The sequence below is a fragment of the Ahaetulla prasina genome, chromosome 1 (assembly GCF_028640845.1).
Source record: "Ahaetulla prasina isolate Xishuangbanna chromosome 1, ASM2864084v1, whole genome shotgun sequence".
NCBI classification, from domain to species: domain Eukaryota; kingdom Metazoa; phylum Chordata; class Lepidosauria; order Squamata; family Colubridae; genus Ahaetulla; species Ahaetulla prasina.
The window spans coordinates 315,132,846-315,159,899 of NC_080539.1; the positions used below are offsets into that span (position 1 = coordinate 315,132,846).

At 36.5% G+C, this 27,054-nt stretch overlaps 1 protein-coding gene across 7 annotated transcripts in view; it reads right to left on the bottom strand.

Moving 5' to 3' along the window:
• The window catches only part of HEATR5A (HEAT repeat containing 5A), a 69,013-nt gene that overhangs the window by 14,321 nt on the left and 27,638 nt on the right, over positions 1-27,054 (bottom strand). For 4 of the 7 annotated variants that reach the window (XM_058162223.1, XM_058162221.1, XM_058162226.1 and 1 more), the window contains 14 exons: positions 26,622-26,781; positions 25,637-25,826; positions 24,154-24,323; positions 21,376-21,402; positions 14,710-14,848; positions 10,674-10,853; positions 9,793-10,032; positions 8,263-8,444; positions 7,850-7,918; positions 6,694-6,873; positions 5,357-5,588; positions 4,188-4,436; positions 2,613-2,740; positions 1,139-1,286 (listed from right to left, as the gene is read on the bottom strand). In XM_058162223.1, the coding sequence (XP_058018206.1) occupies positions 1,139-1,286; positions 2,613-2,740; positions 4,188-4,436; positions 5,357-5,588; positions 6,694-6,873; positions 7,850-7,918; positions 8,263-8,444; positions 9,793-10,032; positions 10,674-10,853; positions 14,710-14,848; positions 21,376-21,402; positions 24,154-24,323; positions 25,637-25,826; positions 26,622-26,781 (2,294 nt within the window). The remainder of the gene's footprint in view (positions 1-1,138; positions 1,287-2,612; positions 2,741-4,187; positions 4,437-5,356; positions 5,589-6,693; positions 6,874-7,849; positions 7,919-8,262; positions 8,445-9,792; positions 10,033-10,673; positions 10,854-14,709; positions 14,849-21,375; positions 21,403-24,153; positions 24,324-25,636; positions 25,827-26,621; positions 26,782-27,054) is intronic. The other 3 variants (XM_058162224.1, XM_058162222.1, XM_058162225.1) reach the window with 2 other exon arrangements.

Genomic DNA, 27,054 nt, shown 5'->3' on the forward strand with positions numbered 1-27,054 from the left:
ATGGGTGTGGGCACATGCACGGGGGACCCCCACTTTTGGGACACGATGGCAAAAAGGTTAGCCATCACTGGTCTAGAGCAATGAAAGGAGGAACATGATAGCAATTTCCAGTATTTTAGAGACTGTCACAAAGATGAGGGGAATCAACCAATTGAAAGGACCTGAGGGCAAGGTAAGTAATGAGCAAAGAGAGATCCAATCTAGAACTAAGAAGAAATTTCCTGTCTGTGAGGACAATTAATCAGTAGAGCTGCTTGCTTCAAGAAGTTATGAGTGCACCATTACCAGAGGATTTTAATGAGAGCTTGGATAGCCAGATAAATGGCTGGTGTGGGAGAGGGGAGGATGCGCAAGGGGCCAATATAGCATAAATCTTATGGTGACTTGCTGCCAGACACAGACTTATCTGGCCAACTTGTGGCCTTCCCTATCAGCTTTGTTTATGGGAAACTAGAGAGGTCAGAAATGGTGATCATGTTACTATGAGATGTTGCAATCATAAGTGCACCAAACACCCAGATCACGAGCACATGACCTCTGGGATGCTGGCACAACCAGAACTTTAAAGACCAGTCATAAGTACCACAGTGCCAACATAAATTTGAACAATTGCTGAATGAGTGGTCGTTAACTGAGGATTACCTGCAGAGCTGAAATCTGCTGCAGAAAAATATTTGATAGCATGGGTGACAGATTTTTCTATCTCATTTACAGCAAAATTTGTCATTATTTAAAATACCCCTTTTATGTACATAACGTTTTACAAAGAACTGAATTGTCATCTATCCTGAATGCTAGAAATTAATTTTGTAAAGAGGCTGAAAACAATTCTTTGTTGAGCAAATTAAAGTTCCTTGAAAAATTACAATGTCCACAGTCACTCATAAGAGAAGCCACATCATTTTATTTGTTTGGGACTGCAGGATAAAATAGAATGCCCTACTATACTTAAAAGGTAAGACAATTATGAAAGTAAAAAAAAGGAAATTGTTAAACTATTCTTTGCTAAAATTATCCCTCCCCATCCTACCCTCAATTTTAATCTGAGACATATACAGAAATGATTCAAAATATACTACTGGGAGTAAATGAAGCAACTGTCGTAAGAAGTTTGATCAAGTCTATTATATGGCTCTACCTTCTGCACTTCTCCGTTTTTCCTTGACATGCTCCTGTGCTGCGAAAAGAACCTGCTGGACAACTTCTAGAGCAGCTAGTTGAATGTCTGGGGTCTCTCTGGTCAGTAGAAGTCGATGTAAAACATTCAACAACTCCACACTCAGTTCCTATATATGGGAAATACAGCAGACTCTTCACTTAAGTTTTAATACCATATATTTAATACAATTAAGGTAGATTAGAATGAGTGGAAGAGAATGGCTCCAGAATACTTGTTTGATTCAAACCTGAAAAGTTCATGTTTTCAGCGTCAAACCCTATTAAAATATCATAACTAGGATTCATGTTGTGTTAAGAGATTTTTCATGCCTTTCCATTGGCACAGTTTTTAAAAATAATTTTCATCTTCTTTATAGTGGGTTCAGTGGGAATACAAGATAGAACTGTCTGAAGGCAAAACAAAGGCAAAGTTTTTAGCCTGTGCTTTTTTTTCCTTTAGTTTTTAAGAGGAAGGTTGCAGAATTCTATGCCATTATTGACTTTAATTGTTTACTGCCAGTTTCAACTTCATGATATTGGAGAGAGCCAAAAACCATCAGAATAAAAGGGACTCAATACTGTAGGTTGTCCCACACTTGGGCTAATTGCTTTCCTGTTCCTGAACAAGAGCTATTTTATTTCTCTTCCCATAGTCCAAAAGTAACTTATAATTCTTCTCACAATGTCCCAGAGAATTATTTTAGGACAGAACAATAACACTTTAATATATATCTGTTGAATACATATTACAGTAGTAAAATTATTATTATTATTATTTTTGTTTACATTTATATCCCGCCCTTCTCCGAAGACTCAGGGCGGCTTACAATGTATAAGGCAATTAAAAATTAAATTTTTTTAAAAAAAACTTGCAAGCCATGCAGCTATATATTTCATAACAAAATGAAATTCATAGTGTAGTGTTAGTCACTGAAGCAATAGGCGTGAGCTTAAATGGACTCCGGAGGATGGTAGAGGACAGGAAGGCCTGGAGGAATAGTGCCCATGGGGTTGCGATGGGTCGGACACGACTTCGCAACTAACAACAAGAACAAAGAGTGTAGTGTTCTTTGAATGACTAATGAATAAAAACTGGTGTTCTTGATACAGATGTCATGGATCCATGTATAAGTGCCTTCTTATAGTAAATGTCCCATGTGAGTTTATTAATTATAATAATTATTACATTAGTAATTAATTATACTCTGCCCACACTTAAAATTATCAACTCCCCTGATCACAGAGGAAAGAAAATACAGTTGAAAGCGACTCTGTAAGCTGGATACAGTAATTCCTTCATAAATTACTTTGTCACAGAGATTATTCAAACAGCTGTCACATTATGCCCATATCACAAGGTAAGAGAGACATAAGGGAAGGTACCGTTTCTACAGGCATTAGGCAAAAGCATCCATAATATCCAGCTGAACTAACTCAGAAGTTTTGAATGTTACCTGATCACTCCCAATCTTTGATCTTGGCCAGGGAACCTCAAGCAGGACCCGCAAGGCATCTAAACAAGCGGTAATGTTCTCCATCGCTTCATCTGACCGGGGAGAACAGAGAAATTCCACACTAATTCCTAAAGAAAATAAAGTCAGGGAATATTAGATGAATTAAATACCAAGTTTAAAAATATAAAATTTATATTTCACTTTTAATTGAGAAAGCAAACGGTGATACCACTAATTGAAACAATTTACAATGAAATCACTGTCAATAACATTCTCTAAAAATGCCCAAAGTGCAGTCAGGACAATCAGAATAACGAATAGAAAAGTTGTAGTATGAAGTTGAATTAATGGCATGAATGAACTAATAGCACATTAGTTGGCAGGAAATTCAAGATTTTGGGTTCCTGTATCTAAATTGGCCTTTCTTGTGCGGCCTACCAAAACTGCTTAGCCAATGTGGCTATCTTAATACTCTAGAGGATAGAATAAGAAAAAAAGGTACTGTGTAAGATATCCAGGTTTTAAACACAGTAAGACTTTTGATATAGGGAAAAGTCATTCTATTTATGGTAATTATTAATAGAATTGAAATCTATTTAAAGAAATTGTTATAAAAAGCCCAGATTATGTACCTGATTTTTCAGAGGAAATGCACATTTGCAAGAAGCCGGCTATTTATTTATTTCATTTAAAAGCTGCCCAACTCAGAAACATTAATGTCCTAATTCACAAATCAGAGAATTACTAATTCTGCCCTTCTATCTTGCCAGGATTTAGCCTCATTTTATTACACTTCATTCAGTCAAAATAATAATATTTAAATATGTATACAGACTTTCATAAACAAAAATAAGACACAATAGCAGAAATTCAATTATAAACATGAGTTCTATGTGCTCATAAGTCATTTGTCTGACTCAACAGAATGGATCTTCTGAATTTCCACACACAAAGGCAGTTTTATTCATTGTGGTCTGTAGTCTGTGGTCTTCATTCTTGATTTAAGCATAATGGTTCATAGCAAATTTCAGGGAATCTGGCAAAAACATCCTTGAAAAATGTGGTAAAGAAAAGTTTACATCAGGATAAAATGCTCCCGGTTCGGACCGGATTGTGCGATCCAGTAGGGATGGGAGCGGGTAGTTCGGAGAACCGGTAGCAAAAATCCCTGCCCCCACCACCACCCACGCCTCGCTGTTCCTCTTCTCTGTCCCTGAAGCTCTCGGTGGTGATATAGCTGCAAACGGCCTTAAATGACTGCCGCGGTGCTTCAAAGGGCTGCACTACAGCTGATCAGTGCTGTAGGCGGCTAGTAGTCCAGTGCCTCTATTTTTAAAGAAGGTAAATCGGTGTTTCCCAAAAAAAGGAAATTAGTAGACCAGTGCCTCTATTTTTAAAGAAGGTAGACCGGTGTGATCCCAAGTTTTCTATACTTTATTATTTTTATTATTTATTATTATTGGCCATGCCCATTCAGTCACCTGACCACCAAGCCACGCCCACCAATTAAGCCATGACCACAGAACTGGTAGGGAAAATTTTTAGATTTCACTCCTGTTTTACATACTCACTAACCCAGAACAAGATGAAATCTATCAGTATTCACATCTTCAGGTGATTTTACCGCAGCCCTAGAGGTTGAATCTTGACACATACTAGTTGGAGTAACAGGTCGTGAAAGATTAGTTAGACCTTCATCTGAATCACCAACCAGAAAACCAGTGCTAGTAAGCCACAATGCAGTAGCGTGAAGAATCTGAGCCCAGGCATTTTGATAATGCGGTCTTGCATTTTCAATTGTTTCTGCAGTATAGAAAGCACCACCTACAAATAAAACAATACATATTCAGTTTGCTTCAAATCCCTCCACATATGTTTTAGAATAGAATAGAATAGAATAGAACAGAATAGAATTTTATTGGCCAACTGTGATTGGACACACAAGGAATTTGTCTTGGTGCATATGCTCTCAGTGTACATAAAAGAAAAGATACGTTCATCAAGGTACAACATTTACAACACAATTGATGGTCAATATATCAATATAAATCATAAGGATTGCCAGCAACAAGTTATAGTCATACAGTCATAAGTGGAAAGAGATTGGTGATGGGAACTATGAAACGATTAATAGTAGTGCAGATTCAGTAAATAGCCTGACAGTGTTGATGGAATTATTTGTTTAGCAGAGTGATGGCCTTCGGGAAAAAACTGTTCTTGTGTCTAATTGTTCTGGTGTGCAGTGCTCTATAGCGTCGTTTTGAGGGTAGGAGTTGAAACAGTTTATGTCCAGGATGCGAGGGATCTGCAAATATTATTATATTATATATATATTATTATTGTATTATATTATTATATTATTATATTATATTATATATTATTATTATATTATATTATTATATTATATATATATGAGATGAGTCAGAGACATGATTCCTATCATTTTTTTATTTATTTTTTAATTACATTTATACCCCGCCCTTCTCCGAAGACTCAGGGCGGCTATTTGAAAAACAAACAAAAATTATTAAATAGGCTTTCAGTAAATGTCCTTGCTTTCATTCTGCATGCTTGCTGGTAGCTTTTGTTGATAAATCTTTTATTATTCTAAAAGTTTATATTTTATTTTTGTTCTTTGTTTGGTAGCAACAGTGTTTCATGTTAGGAAATGAAGCTTGATTTCTGCAGAATCTATATTTGTCAAATGGATTCAATAAAAATATTTGCTTTATTTGACTTCTTACCTTCAGAGGGAAGTTGAGAAGCAAATTCTGAAGGCAAAGTTAAGAGAGCAAAATCCTGAAGTGCAGCAAGCCAGAGTTTGCTCAGATTCCCTAGATCCACTTGGACTAAATCCAGAAGTTCATCCACTGAAGAGGATGGATCCCAGAAACTGTCCTCTGAAATGTTTTTAACCAAGGGTGGACTATTGGTGTCATTTTGTTTCTTCTGTCTTTGTAAGGCAACTATATAAACCTGTTTGAAATAAGAAGAGCAAATGGAAGAGCAAATTTAAAGTTCTTACCAAATAGAAAATTTGGATAGAAAAAACTAATCCCAGTTATGGCGCCTGAAAAGATTGCCAGCAACAGTAGAGAAAGGTTACTGCTTTCATGCTGCTTACTGGTTTTCATGAAGTCATGATTTGTTTGTAATATTCTGATAGCACAGCCAGATGCAAAAACCTATTATCATACCTTTCTAATATTAATAAAAATAAAATAATTAATTCATGCTCACAGGAGTTGAATTATTGTTTTGAACTTGCTAGAGAAAGCAAGAAGCCAGTTTGGTGTAATGGTTACGGCAGCTGGCTAGAAATGGAGAGACCATGAGTTCTAGTGCTGATTTGGGCACGGAGTCAGCTGAATGACTTTGGGCCAGTCACTCTCTCTAAGCTCTAGAAAGCAGGCAATGGCAAGCCACTTCTGAAAACTTGCCAAGAAAACTGCAGGAACTAATGTCCAGCCAGTCGTAAGGAGTCAACACTGACTTGAAGGCACACATACAAAGCAAAATATAACAAATCCAGGCCATTTCTCTTATTTTTTTTTCTGAGACAGATGGAATTTGCCTGTCATTAAAGAATGAAAACTGATACAAGTAATGCCAGAATAACAAGTTGGAAAAGATCCAGAATATTGTTTTCTCTGTTAGCAGGAATAGGATTTCTATAAACAATAACAATGCTTCTTCTTTTGTTGTACACAGTACACTATTGGACAAAAGGCAAGGGAATTGTGTTTCCAATAAAAGGCTTTAATTTATATTGCGTACGTTTAATGTCAAAACAACATTTCATTGCATGTAATAGCTAATTTATATACGTCTGACCCTATTAAAAATAGCACGCATTTATTATCCCAACTTGAGAACAAATAGTAGATAGCATACTTCACTTGAAAAAAGCTCTTTAATTCCTAAAGTTATTATGTTAAGATTAATTTCTAGGTACAAAAGTTACTTTAAAAGGCCTAGTTTGAAAAGAAATCCACCTCTAATTCCAGTTTTTAAACTCACAGTTCTTTTCCATAATTATTAATTCCAAAGCATTAATAAAATCATCTTTGTTAAAAAATACCTCTGCCCAAGCTTTTAGTACAGCGAGTATTTCCATAGTAGATGTCCCTTCATTGTATAGTTGATTTTGTGCTTCTTTTCCAGCCTGTACTTTTGTCAAGGATGTCACAAGCAAATGATGAACTCTTTGAAGGTCATTAAGATCATTTACCACACCACTTGCTATCCAAGCACTGCAAACCTACAACACCAAATGATGTGGTTACTTTTTCTCTAGTGCAATAAACTCCTTTATATTAGTTACTGAAATATAGGTGGTGCTATCCTCTTGTCTTATGTCCTATTTGTTGGGTTCTAATTGGTTACCATGCCTATAAAATGCTGGATTAGATGGGTTATTTGTTCTGATCCGACTTGCTTCTTGTTATTTCTAATGCAATGCTACAGAGCATGCATGTAAAATTATCCTATGTTTAGACCAGGGGTGAAATCCAGCAGGTTCTAACAGGTTCTGCAGAACTGGTAGCAGAAATTTTGAGCAGTTCAGAAAACTGGTAACGGAAATTTTGAGTAGTTTGGAGAACTGGCAAATACCACCTCTGGCTGGCCCCAGGAGTGGGGAGGGAATGTGGATTTTGCAGTATCCTTCCTCTGGAGTGGGGTGGGAATGGAGATTTTGCAGTATCCTTCCCCTGCCACGCCCACCAAGCCATGCCCACCAAATTACACCATGCCCACCAAGGCACGCCCACAGAACTGGTAGTAAAAAAATTGGATTTCACCACTGGTTTAAACATTTCAATTTATCTATTTACTATAAAGTTTTCCAATACATAATCCCTCCATGTAGAAGATGGGCGGTTCTTAAATATGATCAATAAATAATGAAAAATAAAAACATAATTATAATTCCTTTAAGAAAATTAAACTAATAATTTCTACAAATGAACTGATCGAAGGAGTTATTAGAAGTAAGTCTAAAAGTGAATAGCAATAAAGACAATGAAAAGCATATGAATATGTAGCCTAAACAATCCTCTGTCTCTGATGTGATGATCCTAGTTCTTATGAACAAGTATTTCATCATTGTTATTATCAAATTTTATCTATGATTGTCCAAGAGTTTGACACTTACATTTTAAAGAGAAGAGGAGGAGGAAGGGAGAGGGGGAGGGGGAGGGTCAGTAGAAGCTGTGAGGAGAAAAAAAGCAACTTGCCTGACATGCTTTTGCTGTTACATCAGGTGGTGTTTCTGGGGTAAAGGCTGGTCTAAGAGCAGCACCAACCTAAAAAAATAGATTTGATAAAATGATATACAGTCTAACATCTGTAGACTGTAATAACTCTAATAACTGTTCTTTAAGGAAGCTAACTTTAAAGTAGTTATATGAGACTGCTGAATAACAACACTGATTAAATATCCATCCATTTGTTGTGTTATAGTATTATCAGCACATATCCAGAGAACACATTTAGATTATTTAAAGTCATGCATTTTATGGCACATAATCAAACAGCCAATTCTAAAACACTGGAAATGTTATTTTCTGTTATCTTAAATACTAAAAAGCAATAATATGTAATTTGGTCTTTCTTTCTTTTTGACAAACTCCTCTGAAGATTTACTTACATTGGCTTGGTATTGCTCCAGTATTACATGACCTGGGAATTCTGGCTCTACTACAGCAGCAAATTTTCGAATAAGAATTAACAACATCTGAAGTCCGGAAAGACGAAGTTGGTTGCTGTGATCAGTGGCAGCCATAAAAGCCATACGAATTAAGTCAGCTAAATATAGTACCAAGAAATCATCTGTATGTGATAAAAAGGAAATGCTATTTCGATAACATGTACTTAAACTCTGGTGCTTTAAAATATTTATGCCCATTACCTATTCCTTTCCTATAATAAGAAAAGAAGAGTAGGACTAAATGGAGAATTTTTAAAATGAAGAGATATTCAAGGTGAAGTTTCTTGAGATTGGTGTAGGATCAATTTTTTTTAATTTAAAAACTGGAGATATGGATAATAATGAAACATTGATCATACTAATGTGTTCAGGGTATTATAACACAATGAAAATAGGATTCCAAAGTGTAAAAAGGATGCCTATATAACTGAAGACACAATTCAATGGGCAACGCAGGAAGAAGCAGGTGTTGGTCAGGCTAGAAGAGACATGCTTTGAATCATTTTCAAAGGAAATAAAAATGCAACATATAATATAACAGTCCAACAAAAATTTATAATGCAATTCTCTTTGTTATATTGCACATTGTTCTGATAAAAACAAAGAGCTAGTGTGGAGCTGGGGAAAAAATGCAAAGCAGGCTAACCAAAATAATTAAAATAATAATTTGGTTAATAATAAATAATTTGGTTAATTATTAACCAAAATAATCAGGTTCCCTAGAAGGAAAGTCTGGGATTTTTAAGCTCAGAGCAAAGGGGGGAAAGGGGGGACATGATAAAGTATATAGAATCATATTTAAAAAAGGAAATTGATAATATTTAAGTGGAAAGATCAGGGACTAGCATTCCTAAGAATATGTTTTAAATAGCAGCACTTAGAAAGCAACACACCAGTGGATGATTTTCCATTTTTGTATTTTCTGAAAGTATATAATTGTATATTGGTATAAAAGGCTTACCAGCAATTAAGGTATTTTCTTTCCCATCTATACTGAAAGTTAGAATTGGTTATGTCAGTAAATAAAAAATTACAACTGTAGATTGTCAAACTTTTGTGTACAGAATGTACATCTGTGACTTGTATGTTAAGATTACATTCAGCGTAGTATAGATGAACAGTTTATTGTGGAATAAAATTCTGGGGAATATTTGTCTAATGCTCAGAGCCGTCATATATGTCCAAAGATAGAGACACATACAAATAATAAACAGTGTGTCATGAAATGTAAAGATTATAATCTTTCATAAAGTAAGTGGGCAGTCCGTCCTTTGTCTTTAGAAGTGGTACAACACTTAACATTTAACAGAATTGTTTCATTGAGCCAAATAGTAGTAATTTATGTCTAAAAGCACACAGACTTCTTGTCAATTGTGATAAAAATGATAATGAAAGTAGTTATTCATCAAAATTAAATTTGAATTCCATGACATTTTTCCAGTTGATATTTAAGTCAACATCAGCACATACCTCTTGAGTCCCTTTGTTTCATTTCCTGTGCTAGAGCTATGTCAAAATGAGCACTGCCCGCATTCTCACACTGGGTGATAATTTTACAAACACATTCTGCAGCAAATACTCTCGTAGACCATCGGGGATGTGGGAATGGGTGTGATTTATCCTTCTTTGTCAAAGTTAATGCCAATTCATCATCTATTTGAGTACCCTCTTCTTCTTGGCTTGTATCCACTGAAGCCATAGTTGTAAAATCTGCATTAAGACACAAAGTGGAAAGCAAACTGTTTGCCGAGCTCACTAACATGGTTAAAATAGCAAGGTGACAATGAAGTCATAACCATGAAAAGATCAGGGTGAATAACCAACCAGATGCGGAAGGAAGCAGGAAATGGAGAGGCGAATGAATGGGAAAGGAAAAGCTATTTAAGTTGCTATGCTTCCCTACAATGTAACTGTTTCTTCTGATGCTAAAAAGTACTAGGAAGCCTTAAGATTACAAAATTAACAATATTTAGATATCAATACCAAAAAGAACCATTCCACTGTCTTCATGATAAGACCAAGAATGTGTAAAGGGGTGGGGTGGGGTGGTTGATAATGATCTTGGCATCCCTACAGGCTGCAAAAGGCAGATATTATTTTAAGTGTTGAGTGGCCAAAAATTTAGGGCTTCTTTCTTCCTTTCCATAATCCTCCACATTAGGTGACTTTATGAATCATATTGTTTATTATATCCAAAATACCTTGAGAGACATTTGAAAACCTCCATCAAAGAGGATATTGGAATAGGTGACCCCTGAGATCTCTGCTAACCCTATGTTTGTATGGTTGCATTATTCTCTTCCCTGATGAAAATACTGTGATGCCTATCTAGGCAGAAGGTATTAGCATACCAGCAGAAGCAGCCAGAACATCTTTGCAGAGTTTCAGCCAAAAAGAGAGTTTTCCAACAGCCATTGATATAAGCATATGGGTCAGGGTTTCTCTGATATCTTGGCACAGTTTTGGGTCCAATTCTTTGTCCAACAAGCTCAGCAAAGCTCCTTCAAGGCCTATTTCACCTATATTAACACCTGCGATTTTAGATAAAAAAAAATTGAACATGATCAGCACCTTTCAATTCAAATCAAATAATGAATTATTGCAATAGAAAACTTTCAAAATTACATACTGCAATTAAATAATTTTGATAGTGTTTTTAGAAGATAGCTGCTGATTTAATATCTATGAAGATTCTCAATCATCTACTGTAAGTCAGGGTTGTCCCAAAGGTGCTTTTCCCACCTTTGGGACAACCCTTTGTCTTTTTTGTCTTTTTTTCCCTTTGAAAACCTTTTTATTCTCATCCGAGAAGCTTTTTCAAACTGAAGAAATCTTTTAAACTGAAGAAAGTCTATGGAGATTCTCAGTCATCTAGGTCATTGTTGTCCCAAAGGTGCTTTTTCAAGAGGCAACTGGACTTTCTGGTTTTTTCTTTAAAGAATGTTTCACTTCCCATCAAGAAGCTTCTTGAATGAGAAGCGAAATGTTTTCAAAGAAAAAAACCAGAAAGTCCAGTTGCCTCTTGAAAAAGCACCTTTGGGATAAACTGAAGAAACTTCTTAGATGAAAAGTGAAAACCCTTTCAAAGGAGAAAACCAAGATAGTCCAGCTGGAAAAAGCAGCTCAAGAATTGAAGAACCTTACCTACTTCCATGGTTAATGTATTACTCCAATTTTTCTTAGTACTATTTAAAAAAATCCCTTAAAAATGTGGCTCTGTACCATCAAAAAAGTTCAGCTATGTTTAGAAATAATACAGTATCTTAAATTGACCTATTTAATTGTTTGAGCTATTTGGTTGTGTTTTCTTGATTAGTGCCAATTCTATACATTATCTTTCTTTCAGCATCTAGATGAGATCTATACACAGATAATCACAACAGACACAAAGCACATATTCAGAAAAATAATCATAGGATTATGCAGATCTATTTACCAAAACATCAGGCCACAAATCAACACTAATGCTGCTGACATATTCCAAATGAAGCAGTGTTGCATAAATCCTTGTTATTGCTACTGTGGTTTATTTCCAGTAACTCCCCATTCCTATAGTTACTCCACTATTTTGATTTATTTTGTAGCAGAAATTTAGTCATGGATAAAGTTGCTGCTTCAACAAATCATGAGAGTTTCAGCCCAGGCTGCAACTTGAAGGGAGAAATATATTCCTGCAAGTCATTCCTTTGTTTGATGATATAATATGAGGATTATTCTTACATTCTTTTAAATACTTATTCATTCTCTTACTTACATATCTCCCGCACACACTCAAAGCACACTTTGCAGATAACCAAACTCAAATTATCAGAACATATAGAATAGAAAAAAATAGAATAACAGAATTGGAAGGGACCTTGGAGGTCTTCTAGTCCAACCCCCTGCTTAGGCAGGATACCCTACACCACTTCACACAAATGGTTATCTATTGTGAAGACACAGCTCCCTTGAGAAGTTCATCACACTGGGCTGAAGGAGAAAAGTATGACCATAAGCAAGGGGTGGTGGACTTGATTACAGCGATGATGGGTGCACCTTTAGAAAATCTGAAAGGCCAGATTGGAGACAGATCATCAGGGAGAAGATCTATATCTAAAGTAAAGGTAAAGGTTCCCCTCGCACATATGTGCTAGTCATTCCCGACTCTAGGGGGTGGTGCTCATTTCCGTTTCAAAGCCAAAGAGCCAGCACTGTCCGAAGACGTCTCCATGCTCATGTGGCCGGCATGACTTGACGCCAAAGGCTTATTGCCTTATACACTGTAAGCCGCCCTGAGTCTTCAGAGAAGGGCGGGGTATAAATGTAAACAAAAACAAAAACAAAAAAAGGCGCACGGAACGCTGTTACCTTCCCACCAAAAGTGGTCCTATTTTTCTACTTGCATTTTTTACGTGCTTTCAAACGTAAAAAGCTGGGACAAGTAATAGGAGCTCACCTGTTGCGCGGCACTAGGGATTCGAACTGCTGAACTGCCGACCTTTCGATCGACAAACTCAGCATCTTAGCCACTGAGCCACCGCATCCCTTAGGTCTATATCTATATGGCTGCTAAAAGTTGACATTGATGATATCACTTAATTGGTCAATACTCTGCAGGAAAACATGCAGACTGAAAGATTCCAGTCAAACACAAATTATGCATTTGTTACACCATAATTTAGATTGGCAAAATTTACAAATTGATAATACCTTTTCATTTTTTTTGAAAATATAGATAAAAATTAAAGGTTTGACTTCCTCATATATAACATATCCCGTATATTTCTAACTAGTAAAAAAAGATGCCCCAGAATAGTATCTATGATGGAACTAGGGTTGTAGGGGAAATGAGTAATTCACTTGAAATATTTAGTTTAGTTTGGTTTGGTTTGGTTTGGCTTGGCTTGGCTTGGCTTGGCTTGGCTTGGCTTGGCTTGGCTTGGTTTAGTTTACTTTATAGTTTATTGTAAATTGCATCTCGTACAATGAATTTAAATGTTATATTCAGTGTACATTATAACTATAAAAATAAAACATAAACACACATCCTTCACATTCTATACAATTGAATTGAAAACCCAATATTGCCTTAATATTGCACTATACAGTAGAATTCAATATAGTTACTGCCTTGGGATAGAAGCTGTTTTTCAGCCTATTTGTCCTTGTTTTTACTATCATGTACAGTCTGCCAGATGGTAATAGTTCAAAAAAAGGGTGCCCAGGATGAGATGAATCTTTAAGAATGTTTTCTTAAGGCAGCGGGAACTATAAAGCTCTTCCAAAGAGGGGAGAGGGTAACTAATGATCTTCTGGGCAAGGACATTGCCCCTCTGGAGTGCTGTCCTATCTGCCACTGTGCAATTGGCAAACCACACACAGGTGCAGTAAGTTAAAAACAAATGTTTTATATTAAGAAAGGGTTTCTGATGCCGGGCAGAAATCATATCACCATTCCTGCAGTGTTAAAGGTTTGTTGTATGATGGATAAAACCCAATATTTTAACTTATGGTTAATTAGGTTCTATTGCTGAAACCTTTTATATAATGGAACAGGCAATTCTCTCTTTTTTCTTTGCAGGGCCTCAGAAAGCCACAAAACTTATTCTTGGGGTTGCGTCAGCTGTGAAATCCTACTGGTTCGCACCGGTTCAAGTGAACCGGTGGTGATAAAAACTACCTTTTTGGGCGAACCAGTAGTAAAAAAAAGCTACTGGTTCATCCAAACCGGTATTTCTGATGATCAGCAGTGCTGCATGATTTAAAATCGCTAGAAAGCAGGAAATCCTGCTTTGTAGTGAATCTAAATCGCGCGGCACAGCTGTTCCTTCCCCCTCACTGTTCTACTTACCTTCCCAAGCCTTTTTCCGTGTGAAGCACGCATTTGGCATGTACTATGCATGCACTCATGTATGTTTTGTGTGCACTGTGCATGCACACACAAGTGTTTTGCACACACTGTGCATGCGTGTGCACAGCATGCATTTGGCACGCAGCACGCATGCATGAACAACAAACTGGTAGCAAACTGGGGAAGATTTCACCACTGGGTTGAGTGATTCTCTAAGGAAAACCTGGTAGGAAAGTGAAATGTGGAAATGAGAAGGAAAATAAGAAAGATTGTTGCCAAGGGGATTTCAGCTTGTGTGATAAATGGATTCGATGCTATGTGTCAGTGTTTTTCAACCTCAGCACCTTTAAAATATGTGGATGTAAACTCCCAGCATTGCCCAGCTAACATTAAGTCATATAACCTAAAGTTGCTGAGATTAAGAAACACTGCTATAGGCTGTTTGCTTGGAGAAGATCTGAAGTGTTCCTCAGTATACAGAGTAAAAAAAATACAAATACTGCAATGACCTATCTGGAAAAAAAATTGCATCCTAAAGATAAAGAGCTTAGTATTACCTGGAGTAAAGTCTTCATTATCATCTTTAGCAAGGGCCACTGCATGTTCAGATACTTCAACTGCCTCTCTCTGCACAAGCTGATGCAAACAAGCTAGAACCGCACGTCTCAATAATAGATACGAACTAGAGAGATTCACCTGAAAAGTATACACAAGAAACAAGTTTAATAAACCAGATGGTATCCTTATTATTGGCATTCAGAGGCACACTCAACAGTAACTTCGGATTTCTAATTTTGAATTAGTTCTTGGTTAGACTTGACAGAAGATTCCCTGCTATACGTAGTTCTCGACTTACAGCCATTCATTTAGTGACAGTTTGCCCTACTGTTACAATGGCACTGAAAAAAATAATGTATGACTGCTTTTCACACTTATGGCTTTTACAGCATTCCCATAGTCATGTGATCAAAATTCAAGTGCTTGGGGCAACTAGCATGTATTTATGACAGTTGTGCTGTACTGTACAACCAAATGACCCCAGGCAACCAAAATCAATGGGAAAAGCCAGGTTTGCTTAACAACGACATGATTCACTTAACAACTTCAATGATTCATTTAACAATTGTGACAAAACAAGGTTGTAAAATGGGGCAGAACTCATTTGACGATTGCCTTGCTTAGCAATGAAAATTTGGGGCTCAACTGTGGTTGTAATTCGAAGACTACCTGTACCCTACAACCTTCCATGCATATAAGTACAATGTCTTAAAGAAGTAACTCAAAAGTAATGCTCTCTACATGGGGCTGCCCTTGAGGTGCACCCGGAGGCTGCAGTTAGTCCAGAATGCAGCTGCGCGAGTGGTAACGGGAGCTGCTCGTGGCTCCCACGTAACACCACTGCTCCGTAGTCTGCACTGGCTTCCTGTAGTCTTTCGGGTGCGCTTCAAGATCCTGGTTACCACCTTTAAAGCGCTCCATGGCTTAGGACCCGGGTACTTACGAGACCGCCTGCTGTTACCTTATGCCTCCCATCGACCCGTACGCTCTCACAGAGAGGGCCTTCTCAGGGTGCCGTCCGCCAAACAATGTCGGCTGGCGGCCCCCAGGAGTAGGGCCTTCTCTGTGGGAGCACCAACACTCTGGAACGAACTCCCCCCTGGCTTACGTCAACTGCCTGATCTTCGGACCTTCCGTCGTGAGCTTAAAACATATTTATTCATTCAAGCAGGACTGGCATAAATAGTTGATTTTAAATTGGGGTTTTAATAATATTTTAAATTTTTAAGTGTTTTAATTATCGGCCATATAGTAATAGTTCATTTTAAATTCTTTTAATTGTATATATTCTGTGTTTTTATTCTGGCTGTACACCGCCCTGAGTCCTTCGGGAGAAGGGCGGTATAGAAATTTAATAAATAATAATAATAATAATAATAATAATAATAATAATAATAATAATAATAATAATAATAATAATAATAATAATAATTATATATCTATATTCCAGATTTAAATTCCAGGCATTGGACTGAATGAACTTAGCATCACTGGCTCTACCTTATTCGTTTTAGCCCTTACACAGAGGGAGGCAGGTGACATGAAGTTTACCTATGGGTCGTTCTACCTTGGGATTCACTTGTTGCTGCCTCACCAGTATCACACCTTACAACACCTCCCCTTCTATTTTATCATATTCCCTTCTCCAAATCTCTTGTTATAAGAGAACCAAAAAGTATTCTGCCCTTCCTTTCACCTCCATTTCTTTATTAGCTTGAGCTGACAAGAAATGTTGCTTTCAAACACCTCTTCCACTCACCAACCTCCTTTTGACAAAGAAGATCAGAAAATAGGGGCATTTCCATGGTCTTTTTAAAATCAGGAACCTTACCATTTCAGAACACTTTTTCTCATCCTCGGGAATTTTTTATTTCTCTTAAGGTAAAGGTTCCCCTCGCACATATGTGCTAGTCGTTCCCGACTCTAGAGGATGGTGCTTATCTCCATTTCAAAGCTGAAGAACCAGCTCTGTCCGAAAACGTCTCCGTGATCCTGTGGCCAGCATGACTAAATGCCAAAGGCCCACTGAATGCTGTTACCTTCCCACCAAAGGTGGTCCCTATTTTTCTACTTGCATTTTTTTACGGCTTTTGAACTGCTAGGTTGGCAGAAACTAGGACAAGTAATGGGAGCTCACCCCATTACGCGGCATTAGGGATTTGAACCGCTGAACTGCTGACCTTTCAATTTACAAGCTCCGCATCTTAGCCACTGAGCAATGGCATCCCTTTTTTTGTTCCTCTTACAAATGACAAAATTGTCTCCTCCTCTCTCCTAAAGAGTCTCTTTCCTCCTGAGAACTGCTGAAAAGGTGGCAAATGTATGAAGATATTACCAATGGGACAGTTGGAAGAGATATAACCCATGGGTTTTATTTCCTGCCTTCAAAGAGTGTGACATTTTTGGATGGATCTTCTAATGAAGTAAATGATTTCAGGCTGTCCGTCCTACGCTGAGAGTCCAAAATACATTCTCCCTTCCTCCCAGAGAAAGGCATGCAGGGCAAAAGCACCCAAGATACAAGGCGGGGTGGGGTAGAGATTCCAGCGCGATTAGGGGATTCTGGAAAACAGTTTAATTGTGCCTAGAAACTATGGCAGACAGGACTGACTGAGAAGAAACCACAGCAGCCGGTCTTAGATCATTATGTACCCAGAAGAAAACTGGATGAAAGCCAGATGTGCATTTCAGCAGAAGACAGACACTTGTAAGAGGCATTAGCATAATAATGTAGTTGGTCCTTTCAGAGTTGATTGAGCAGCTTAAAGTTTATCGAGAATGTTGAGAAGTGATTTTTAATAGGTACAAACAGCTATAGATAGCCTGAAATGGCAACAGCTGATTCAAGGTCTGAATTGAATTACTCTATGTAAACTCAGCCAATAAAAAGATCAGGCAATTTGCTTGCTGGTGGTTTAGATAACAATAGTATTAATGTAAAGTGGCTTTTGTCCTGTTTCCCCCGTCCCTCCCATCCAGCAGGGAAGAAGTGGGATTTTAAATCTAATATTACATTAAATCTTTCCAAAAACTTGCTGTAAATGTGGACTTCTGACAGAAAAGAATTGATTGGACAAACCACCGTTCTGGAAATGTTGTCATGTTGTCTTGGAAAAGGAAGGGAAGGCCTTCCCATGCTGGAGGAAGCTGGATCTATTAACATCCAGCAATACTCTGTAAAGACTTGAGGCTATTGGTATTTAAGGAACAACCCGAGCTTCGCAATATCACTACAGCAATGACAAACCAAGATGGCCTTTCTGGATTCCAGTTCTAGAACTCTTCTGGTTCTCTTTTGCAGTTCTTTTTGATGCTGTCATCTTGGGGCATCTGCTTATACAGTAGTCCTTGGCTTATGGCCACAATTGAGCCCAACATTTCTGTTACTAAGCAAGACACATTTTATGTGAGTTTTGCCCCATTTGATGGCCTTTCTTGCCACAGTTGTTCAGTGAATCACAGCAATTGTTAAGTTAGTAACACAGTTAAATGAATCTGGCTTCCCCATTGACTTTGCTTGTCAGAAGATCGCAAAAGGTGATCACATGACTCCGGGAAACTGCAGCTGTCAAAAATATGAACCAGTTGCCAAGTGTCTGAATTTTTATCACATGATCAATGCTTCAGTGGTCGTTAAGTGTGAAAAACAGTCATGTCATTTTTTTCAGTGCTGTTGAAACTTTGAACAGTCACTAAATAAATGGCTGTAATTGAGGACTACCTGGATATGTATGAAAGGTGGGGTGAATTTACAACTATCGGTTGTAGATGAACAGCTGTGTTGTCTGAGTGGTGCAAGATGTTGAGCATCAACAGTCAGTTATTTCACATAAATTTAAAAAGTCATAATTACGTCACCATTTTCCAACACTGGTTCTTCAGTCGTTATGGTCCAAAGATATTAAAACGAGATATTGAAAATATCACTGAAAGCATGAAGATTCTCCTCACTCTTGATAACATTTCTACTTATGCATTAAAATATGCACAATGGTTGAAAAATAAAATTACATATTTTTGCTCTCAAATACATTAATCATTCCAGAGTAATGAATAGGAAGAGATTTTTTTTGGAAAAGGTGGTGTTAGAGCATGAAAGTGATAAAGATACAGGAAGGCTACATAAGGACATATAAAAGCTACCCAAATCTTAAAAACTAATATTTAAAGTCATCAATCTTCAACTACAGCTTAGGAAAAAAGTCAACATTACATTTGCAAACAGTTGCGGAAAAAAACCCTGCCTCACTGTATGAATGCAGAACTGAAGATTCTGAATCTGAAATTAGTGATTACCAAATACAGAAAACTAATGGAAAGCGAACAGCAGAGAACAATGTCTTGCAGGGGTCAGGAATGACTGAGGGCAATTACAGAATCTAAATGATGATAAAGAGCAAGATAGCAGCAAAAGCTATGGCTGGCAAAAAGGAAGAGTTTTGTAGCTGGGGAGACAGAACCATCAAACCAGGTTATTGGTTTTTAGGGCTTGTTTTGATGCGATCTTTTACTGATTCCTCCTCTGAACTTGAAGGTCCATCTCATTACCCCAATTTACACACTCATTAGGGGATAATCACAGAAAAGCAACATGCCTCTAAGAATAAATTAAAATTGAAAGGTTCCTTTCTTCCAATAAATGTTATACATTTCTCATGTGCTAAAAATAAAGCTAAGCACAATGTAGTTAGTTTTCTCATGTACTACTAATATGCTTAAATAAATAACATTAATTGAAGTTGGCTTTTTTCATATATGAGTGTATGTGTTTTGCCCTCATATGGTAAACTTTTGAACTAATGAATGTTCAAATTTAATAGACACCTTCGGTTAAACAAGTTTTACCTTAATATGCAGTTCATGAAAATTACTACATTTATAATGGTGTCAAAAAGAAAAAAAATCTAACAAAGGATACAGTATGTATCAAAATATATTGCAGGACAACAAAAACAGCGCTATGAATAGGTTGCCTAACGTTGCTGTGTTAACATTACTTTCAACATTTATTAATTTAACAAATAATTTATCAAAATGAATTATTTTATTTCATTAATTTAAATATGCTAATGCTATTCTTATTTTCGTTATTTCTTCAATAGCATTTATATATCACTTGAATTTAAAATGCTGTAAGTGGCATACCAGATCATTACAATATATAACATTAGAGGACTCCCCCACAAGTCCTCATAATGAGCCAGAGCTCTGATGTAATAACAGTTTCAAATCATTTTTGAAATGCCAGAAAAGAAGGAGCTCGGTGCTAGGTGGGGGAAGAGTTAGTGTATTCTATAACAAGGACCACTACTGAGAACTGTCCTCTTGTCTGCCCTACCTGGATGGGACCTTTTGACAATTATGTAATAAATCCTCAGGAACACTCTTGTGGAACTCCATTTTCTATCTAAACAATATTAAATGACCACTTTTCAGGATTGAATCTAGGTGCTGAAAATGATAATGGAGGAAACAACTAACAAATAGGATACGATTACTATTAGTTTTCTTTTTGATGTGCAAGAGTCAAAAATGAATAACTTTAAGATGAGTTGTTTCATGCAAAGGTTGGAAAATAGGCAATAACCAGTGTTGGTTATTGAAAAATCATTTGCGTGAAAGAGAGGCAAAAGAAGTTAAGAGTAGGCCCTAAAGAGGAGATACAGCAGAATCACAATTCGATAACCAAATGAATTATGATTTTAATTTTCCATATTCTGTTACATGAACTCTAATGAAAAGAAGTTAATTGGTACAAAAATATGTTCTCACATTTCTAAAAAACTGAAATATACCAATAAGCACAACATCAGGGGTGAAATCCAGCAGGTTCTGACAGGTTCTGGAGAACCGGTACCGGAAATTTTGAGCAGTTTGGAGAATGGCTCAATACCACCTCTGGCTGGTCCGAGAGGTTTTATTTATTTATTTATTTACATTTATATCCCGCCCTTCTCCGAAGACTCAGTGCGGCTTACAATGTATAAGGCAATAGAGTGGGGTGGGAATGGAGATTTTGCAATATCCTTCCCCTACCATGTCCACCAAGCCACGCCCACCAAGCCACACCACGCCCACCAAGCCACGCCCACAGAATCGGTAGTAAAAAAGATTGGATTTCACCACTGCTCAACATTAAAAATTTAAATACACAGATAAATATTTTATACATATATTCAAGCTGATGTTTCAGTGTGAGATTTAAGCATGCTTTTTAAAAAGATTCTTCTGCTTTTACATGAAAAAGCCAGAACAAATAAAGCTTAACTGCAAGACAATGCAAAATGCACATTTCCAATTTATTTCATTCTTCATATTTTAAAAGGATAAGGAAAAAAAGCAAAAAAAAAATAACACAGAAAAAGCAAGCAATACAGACAAATTATACACACAGACAGACAATTGAAACTTACTCCTTTTGCACTTAATATGCTATGCTAAAATAATGCAAAAATAAATTACACACAAAGTTTGAATGCCAGTTACAGTAAAAAGATGTTAAGAGAAAATTTAGTTCAGCTCAAACAACACATCACCCAACATGCTAAAAATATTTTATTTTTCATTAATGGTTAACTATGGAAATAAAGAAAGAAATTAAAATATATATATACACACAGAAAGACTGAAAATTGCTGATGTGTTAACAATGCACAAAGACCTACCAACACAGAATTTTCCAACAAGATCTCCTGCACAAAAACAAATGATAATCCAGTCATGATAAAAACTAGATATTAGAATTCAGTGATCCTTACTTCGACAATACAGAAAAATTCACTGCATCACGTTATTACAATAATGCAGTAATAAAATATTTCCTTATTATTGCTTTATTACTTAATATTTTATTTAAAATTAAGAATATTTGAATTTGAAACTATACTGGAAACTACCATGTTTTCCCGAAAATAAGATCCTGTCTTATATTTTTTGAACCCTGAAATAAGCGCTTGCCCTTATTGCTATGCGCTCAAAACCCCGATTGAGCTTATTATCAGGGGATTTCTTATTTTGGGGGAAACAGGGTAGCTATATTAAGTTTTTGTTTAATATTAAAATTTTAAATCACCCTATTATGAAAATTCATTAGCCTCAGATCTAAAAGGCCAATTTCACATCAGCAGTGGCAGATTTGGAGCCAGGTGAAAATAATATACTGTATTTTTTATCTGTAATGCTGGATAATACATTCAAAAGTATTTAATATTGACTGTTATACCTTTTCACAATCAAAACCAGAGCCAAACAAATAGCCTCATCATCATGAAGTTTAGTAGAAAAGTATGATGATTATCTTTCCAAAGGCTTATCTTAAAATCACTAAGATAATTTTTTTTCTCTTTAATATTATTTAACTTCAGAATTAGTTCATAGCTGAAGCAGCACTAATTTTCAGAATATCAATGTTTTAAATGGCAGAGATGGCAAAAGTATTCACTATTGGGAGCCATGCTAGCATAGGCAATACAGGTAGTCCTCCACGTACGACCATTCGTTTAGTGACCGTTCAAAGTTACAACAGCAATGAAAAAAGTGATTTATGAACATTTTTCACATTGCAGCAACCCAAAGTCACATGGTCAAAATTCATACACTTGGCAAATGACTCATATTTATGACGGTTGCAGGGTCCCTGGGTAATGTGACCCCTTTTTGCAACCTTTTGACAAGCAGTCAACGGGAAAACCAGATTCACTTAACTGGGTTACTAACTGCAGTGATTCACTTAACTACAGATCTTTCTTCCAGAAGAAAGATCATAAAATGGGGCAAAACCCACTTAACAGCTGTCCTGCTTAGCCACAGAAATTTTGGGCTTTTAGTCGTAAGTCAAGGACTACCTGTATTATTTTCAAACCTCTTTAATGATCATCCACTCCCTTGTATTCCCCCATAGGATTATACAGATATATCAACACTTGATAACATTTCCCTTCTGCTATCCATACAGGCAAACTTTTTATATGAAAAACAAATGTATACTAGATATCAAAACACCATTTAAAGAAATGAGTGAGTGAATGTTTTGTCTCCCAGACTTCAATCTGTTAATAATTTATATTTCACCATACCTAATCCCTGCCACCTCCCCCCACAACTTCACAGGGAGGCTGTTGTATGAATTTGCTGAATTATAATTACTCAATTTCATGGAATTAATTTTTGTCATAATCAGAAGTCTGAATTTAACAGATGGTTTGGTCTAATGGTTAAAGGCATCAGGCCTTTAAAGCAAGAGACTTCAAATCTTGCCTTAGCCATGAAAGCCAGCTGGGTGACTCTGGGCCAGTCACTGTCTTTCAGCCCAACCTACCTCACAGGGTTGTTTTTATGGGGGAAATAGGAGGAAGGTGTGTTGGATATGTTTATCTTCTGCAGTTATTTGTAAAAAATAATGGAGGCAAGATACCAATAAATAAATAATAAATTAAAACATAAAAATAATCCATGTCTGGCAATTTCTATTTAGAAAATATATTTTCTTAACTGATATCTAAACTTCAGTGAAAAAGACAGAATTCTTGATCTCATATTTTTTCCTCTCTCTACTCATGAGGCTGATACAAAATGTCCTTCACCCATTAGTAAATTAATTCAAGAAGTGGAACTGAAAAAAAGTATTTCACCAATCTTAAGAGGTGTGCTTACATGAAAATTCACAAACTGCTTGGTGGAGAGAAATTGCTTAAAAGAGTTCATAAGGAGGCACTGAAAAGTGGCGTTCTCTTCTCCCCACAGCACTTATACATATATGTATGATTGTGTTTGTATATGTGTGCAGTGTGTTTATGTGTGTATGTGTATGAGAGAGAGAGAGAAGAGGAAAAGGAAACAACACAGAAACTTATGGTCAGTTAGCAGATCAGTCAAGTAACTAACTGCCCGCTTTTTAATCAGCAGAGAATAATAATCCTGCTAGGTGCATTTTCTTCCATTTATTCTACTCCTACCAAAACTAGCTGACCTGTTATAAGCCTATTCTTGTCCTTAGGCAAACAGGAAACAGTCATTTTCATATGGAATATCATAAGGAATTACATTCCTTCTCTCTCAAAATACTTTGAACCTTCCTCTTCAATGTACTGAACTAATTTGGTTCATTAAACTAGAAAACAAGACTCATATATGTTTTACATGCACACGCACATGTGCGGACACACACACGCACCACACTATAGACATCTGTAAAGTAGAGGGTCATTTTGTGATATTGTACTAAAATCAATCATAAGACTTGGCTAATATAAAGCTTATATTCACATTTCTGAAAGCAATGGATTGTATTATTTCAAAATATTCTGCTGAATTTGGTACACTGACTACTTTTCTTTGAAACGCTAATTTGAACATTCTGATTCTAAAGTTGGAAATAACACTGAAAAAAGATTTGTAACATACCTATATAACTACACAGTCGTGTCGTGTGATTATATACTTACACAAAGGCACTTGACAAGACTAGACAGGTTTACATGATGAGGAGCAAACATGTGAAGCTGCTGAAGGCAAGAGATAGCTTGAGCCTGGACGAGGCAATCAGGATTATCCTGCATCACTGCGCAGCCAAGGAGACAGGATGCCCTTAAGGCTGAGACTGCAGCACTGCTGCCTAAACATAAGGCAAATAAAGGGGAAAAATATGTTGCTCCTTTTATCACTTTCTTCATTAGTCAAATAACATTTCAAAACAAATAAAAACCAAATAAACACGTTCCTCAAATTATTAACATCTGTTTTTAAAATCTACTTCAGTCATGCTTTACTAAAAATATACATTTATTTCCACAGCTGTTCTATTATATAGAAGGATATCAAAAGAAGAGAATATATGTATATTAAGGATTGAACTGTGGGCTCCCTAGTACTCCCTAAACTTGGTTGGTTGCTTGCAGACACTTCATTACCCAACTAGGTAATATCATCAGTGCTAGTGAATAGCTCTTAAGTAAACCAGATCACATCCATGAATACCGATTAGCAGGTAAAACATATGACAATAACTCCTTAATTTCACAGCACATTGGCAAAATGAATCATAGTTTCAATTGGGAAACTGAGAGCATCCTAGGTCCAAAAATGCTAGGGAATTCCTGGAAGCTTGGCACTCAGACAAATCAGTCATCATTAGGTACATAAAGATAAATTACATTTACACAGCACTCAAAAAAGACAATATAAAAGCTAAGAAGGAAACAAAAAGACCAGAACACATGCTCTCCAGCATTCAGCACCCAGATAAGCATCAGGGTTAACATCAGACAAAGAAGCAAAAAACAATATCCTAATCAAGGAACTACCAAGGAGAAAACCTATGCCCTTACCAACATGGCTGGGCAAAAGCTATTGTATTTAAACAAGGAGTAAACGCCACATTGACTAAAACTAGATGGATAATGAATGTTTGCAGGTAAACAACCAAGCTCAGAGAGCAACAATGACTCCACATGTAGAAAAATATTTTATGAGCAGTGAGAGAATTCTAGTAGACAACTTAGTTATAATTACACAAAATAATCTAGTAATCTAGTCTAGGTATATGTGTGCATGCATACATGCTCAGAAGATACCTTTGCCTTGAACAAAAGGACAATTACTTTGATCAAAGAGTCCTTCTCTGTTTAACCTGAGAAATATCATTTTTATTCTCCACTCTTATAATTATAATTTGTCAATAAGTATTGGCTACTAGAAATTTCTCTACGAAAAAGGGGGGGGGAGGGAAAGAGCATTTCTTTATTTGAAGATCTCAGATAAAAATGTGTGTAAATCATAACTCAAGTGGAAGACAGATAAGATTGTGCATGACTTTGTAAAAATACAAATACTCTAAAGCTTTTGTCATGGTTTTCCATGTTTATTTTGGTAGCAAATTAACTCAGTATCTTGGCTCCTAACTATCATTTGTCACAAATGTATGCATACCTTGTAACTCAGGACCCAAAGCGGCTATAAGTGCATTTAAACAGCGACCAAGGCTTTGATGGACTTCAGTATAAGCAGGAGGCACAGTCAACAACAACATAAGAACAAGAGAGAGGGTAGGTTCCACATGCACATGATATAAAGGACCAGCAGAATCAATGATCAGTGACAGAGAATGTATTGCCCACGTCTGTAAAATACGAAAAATGTAGTAGTGTCACACACTGGCACAGAGACAAAACGTGTGTAATGGGCATGAAAACAAAGACGAAATAATTTGCTAAGTATGATAAAAAACCAAAGTTATGTGTAAAATAAAAGCATTTACATGAAATGGTGAGGAATACTATGCCAAGAACACAGTACAATATAACATGTAAAATACATATACAGAATAAAGCAATCTAGACCATGGTTCTCCAATCTTTTGGGGCTCTGCTCTGCATATATTACCTTCCTTCAGTGTAGTCACACCTGCCTAAATTGGCAGCAGTATAGATATGGGAGACAAGAGAATGGATGTGTCTGTCACAGTAGCAATTGTATCACTATAAACTAAGGGAATTAGTTTAATTCTTAATTATCTGAGATTCAAATTTTTACCACGTGTAGTATTTCTTCTCCCTGTTGTGGAAGAGGTGAATAAAAAGAAGGAAAAACAAGGAAGGATAGTTCACCAGAAACTTTAAACAGGTGCCAGATGATTGACTATCACTCATGATTAGTCTTTCTGCTATCAATTCTGCTATCACTCCTGATTAGGCTTTATGCCACCAATAAGTACCAGAACAACAAAAATAGGTTAAAAGTTCAAATAATATTTTGCAATGTATTTTTAATAAGACAACATAAATCTTAATTTTCATTCCATAAAACAGGAAATTAATAGAGCTTGTGTGAGTGAATGTTGTGTATGTGTGTAGGGCTTCTTTTTGCTTAGACATTTATCATCATCATCATCGTCGTCATCATCTGCAATACATACCTGTACTTCAGGTGAAGTGTTATCCTGAGATAAGGTAGAAAGTATTCCAACACATGCAGTAAGATGATGAGTGGAACTAATTCCTCCTGTGTACTTATTAAGAGAACCCAGAGCCAAAGAATGTCCTGTTCTTGATATCACATCTCTTGCAGATTTTAGCCTAGGAATTGTAAGAAAATTGGATTAAAATAAAATAATTGTAATTATGAAGTCTAATATTAAGTCTACGGAAAATTTATTAACCAGCCTTTTTCTCACATCCAATGCCCTTTAAATGTGTTAGAATTATGAAGCTTAACACGATGCTAAGAACTGTAGTGCTAGCATATTCCTGAAGACTCCAGCCTTAGAAAGGTGTTGCAGAATCACTGTTTAATTTTTAGGCCTTAAAGAAGGAAAGGGAGAAGTACAAAAGAACAATGGGACCATATTT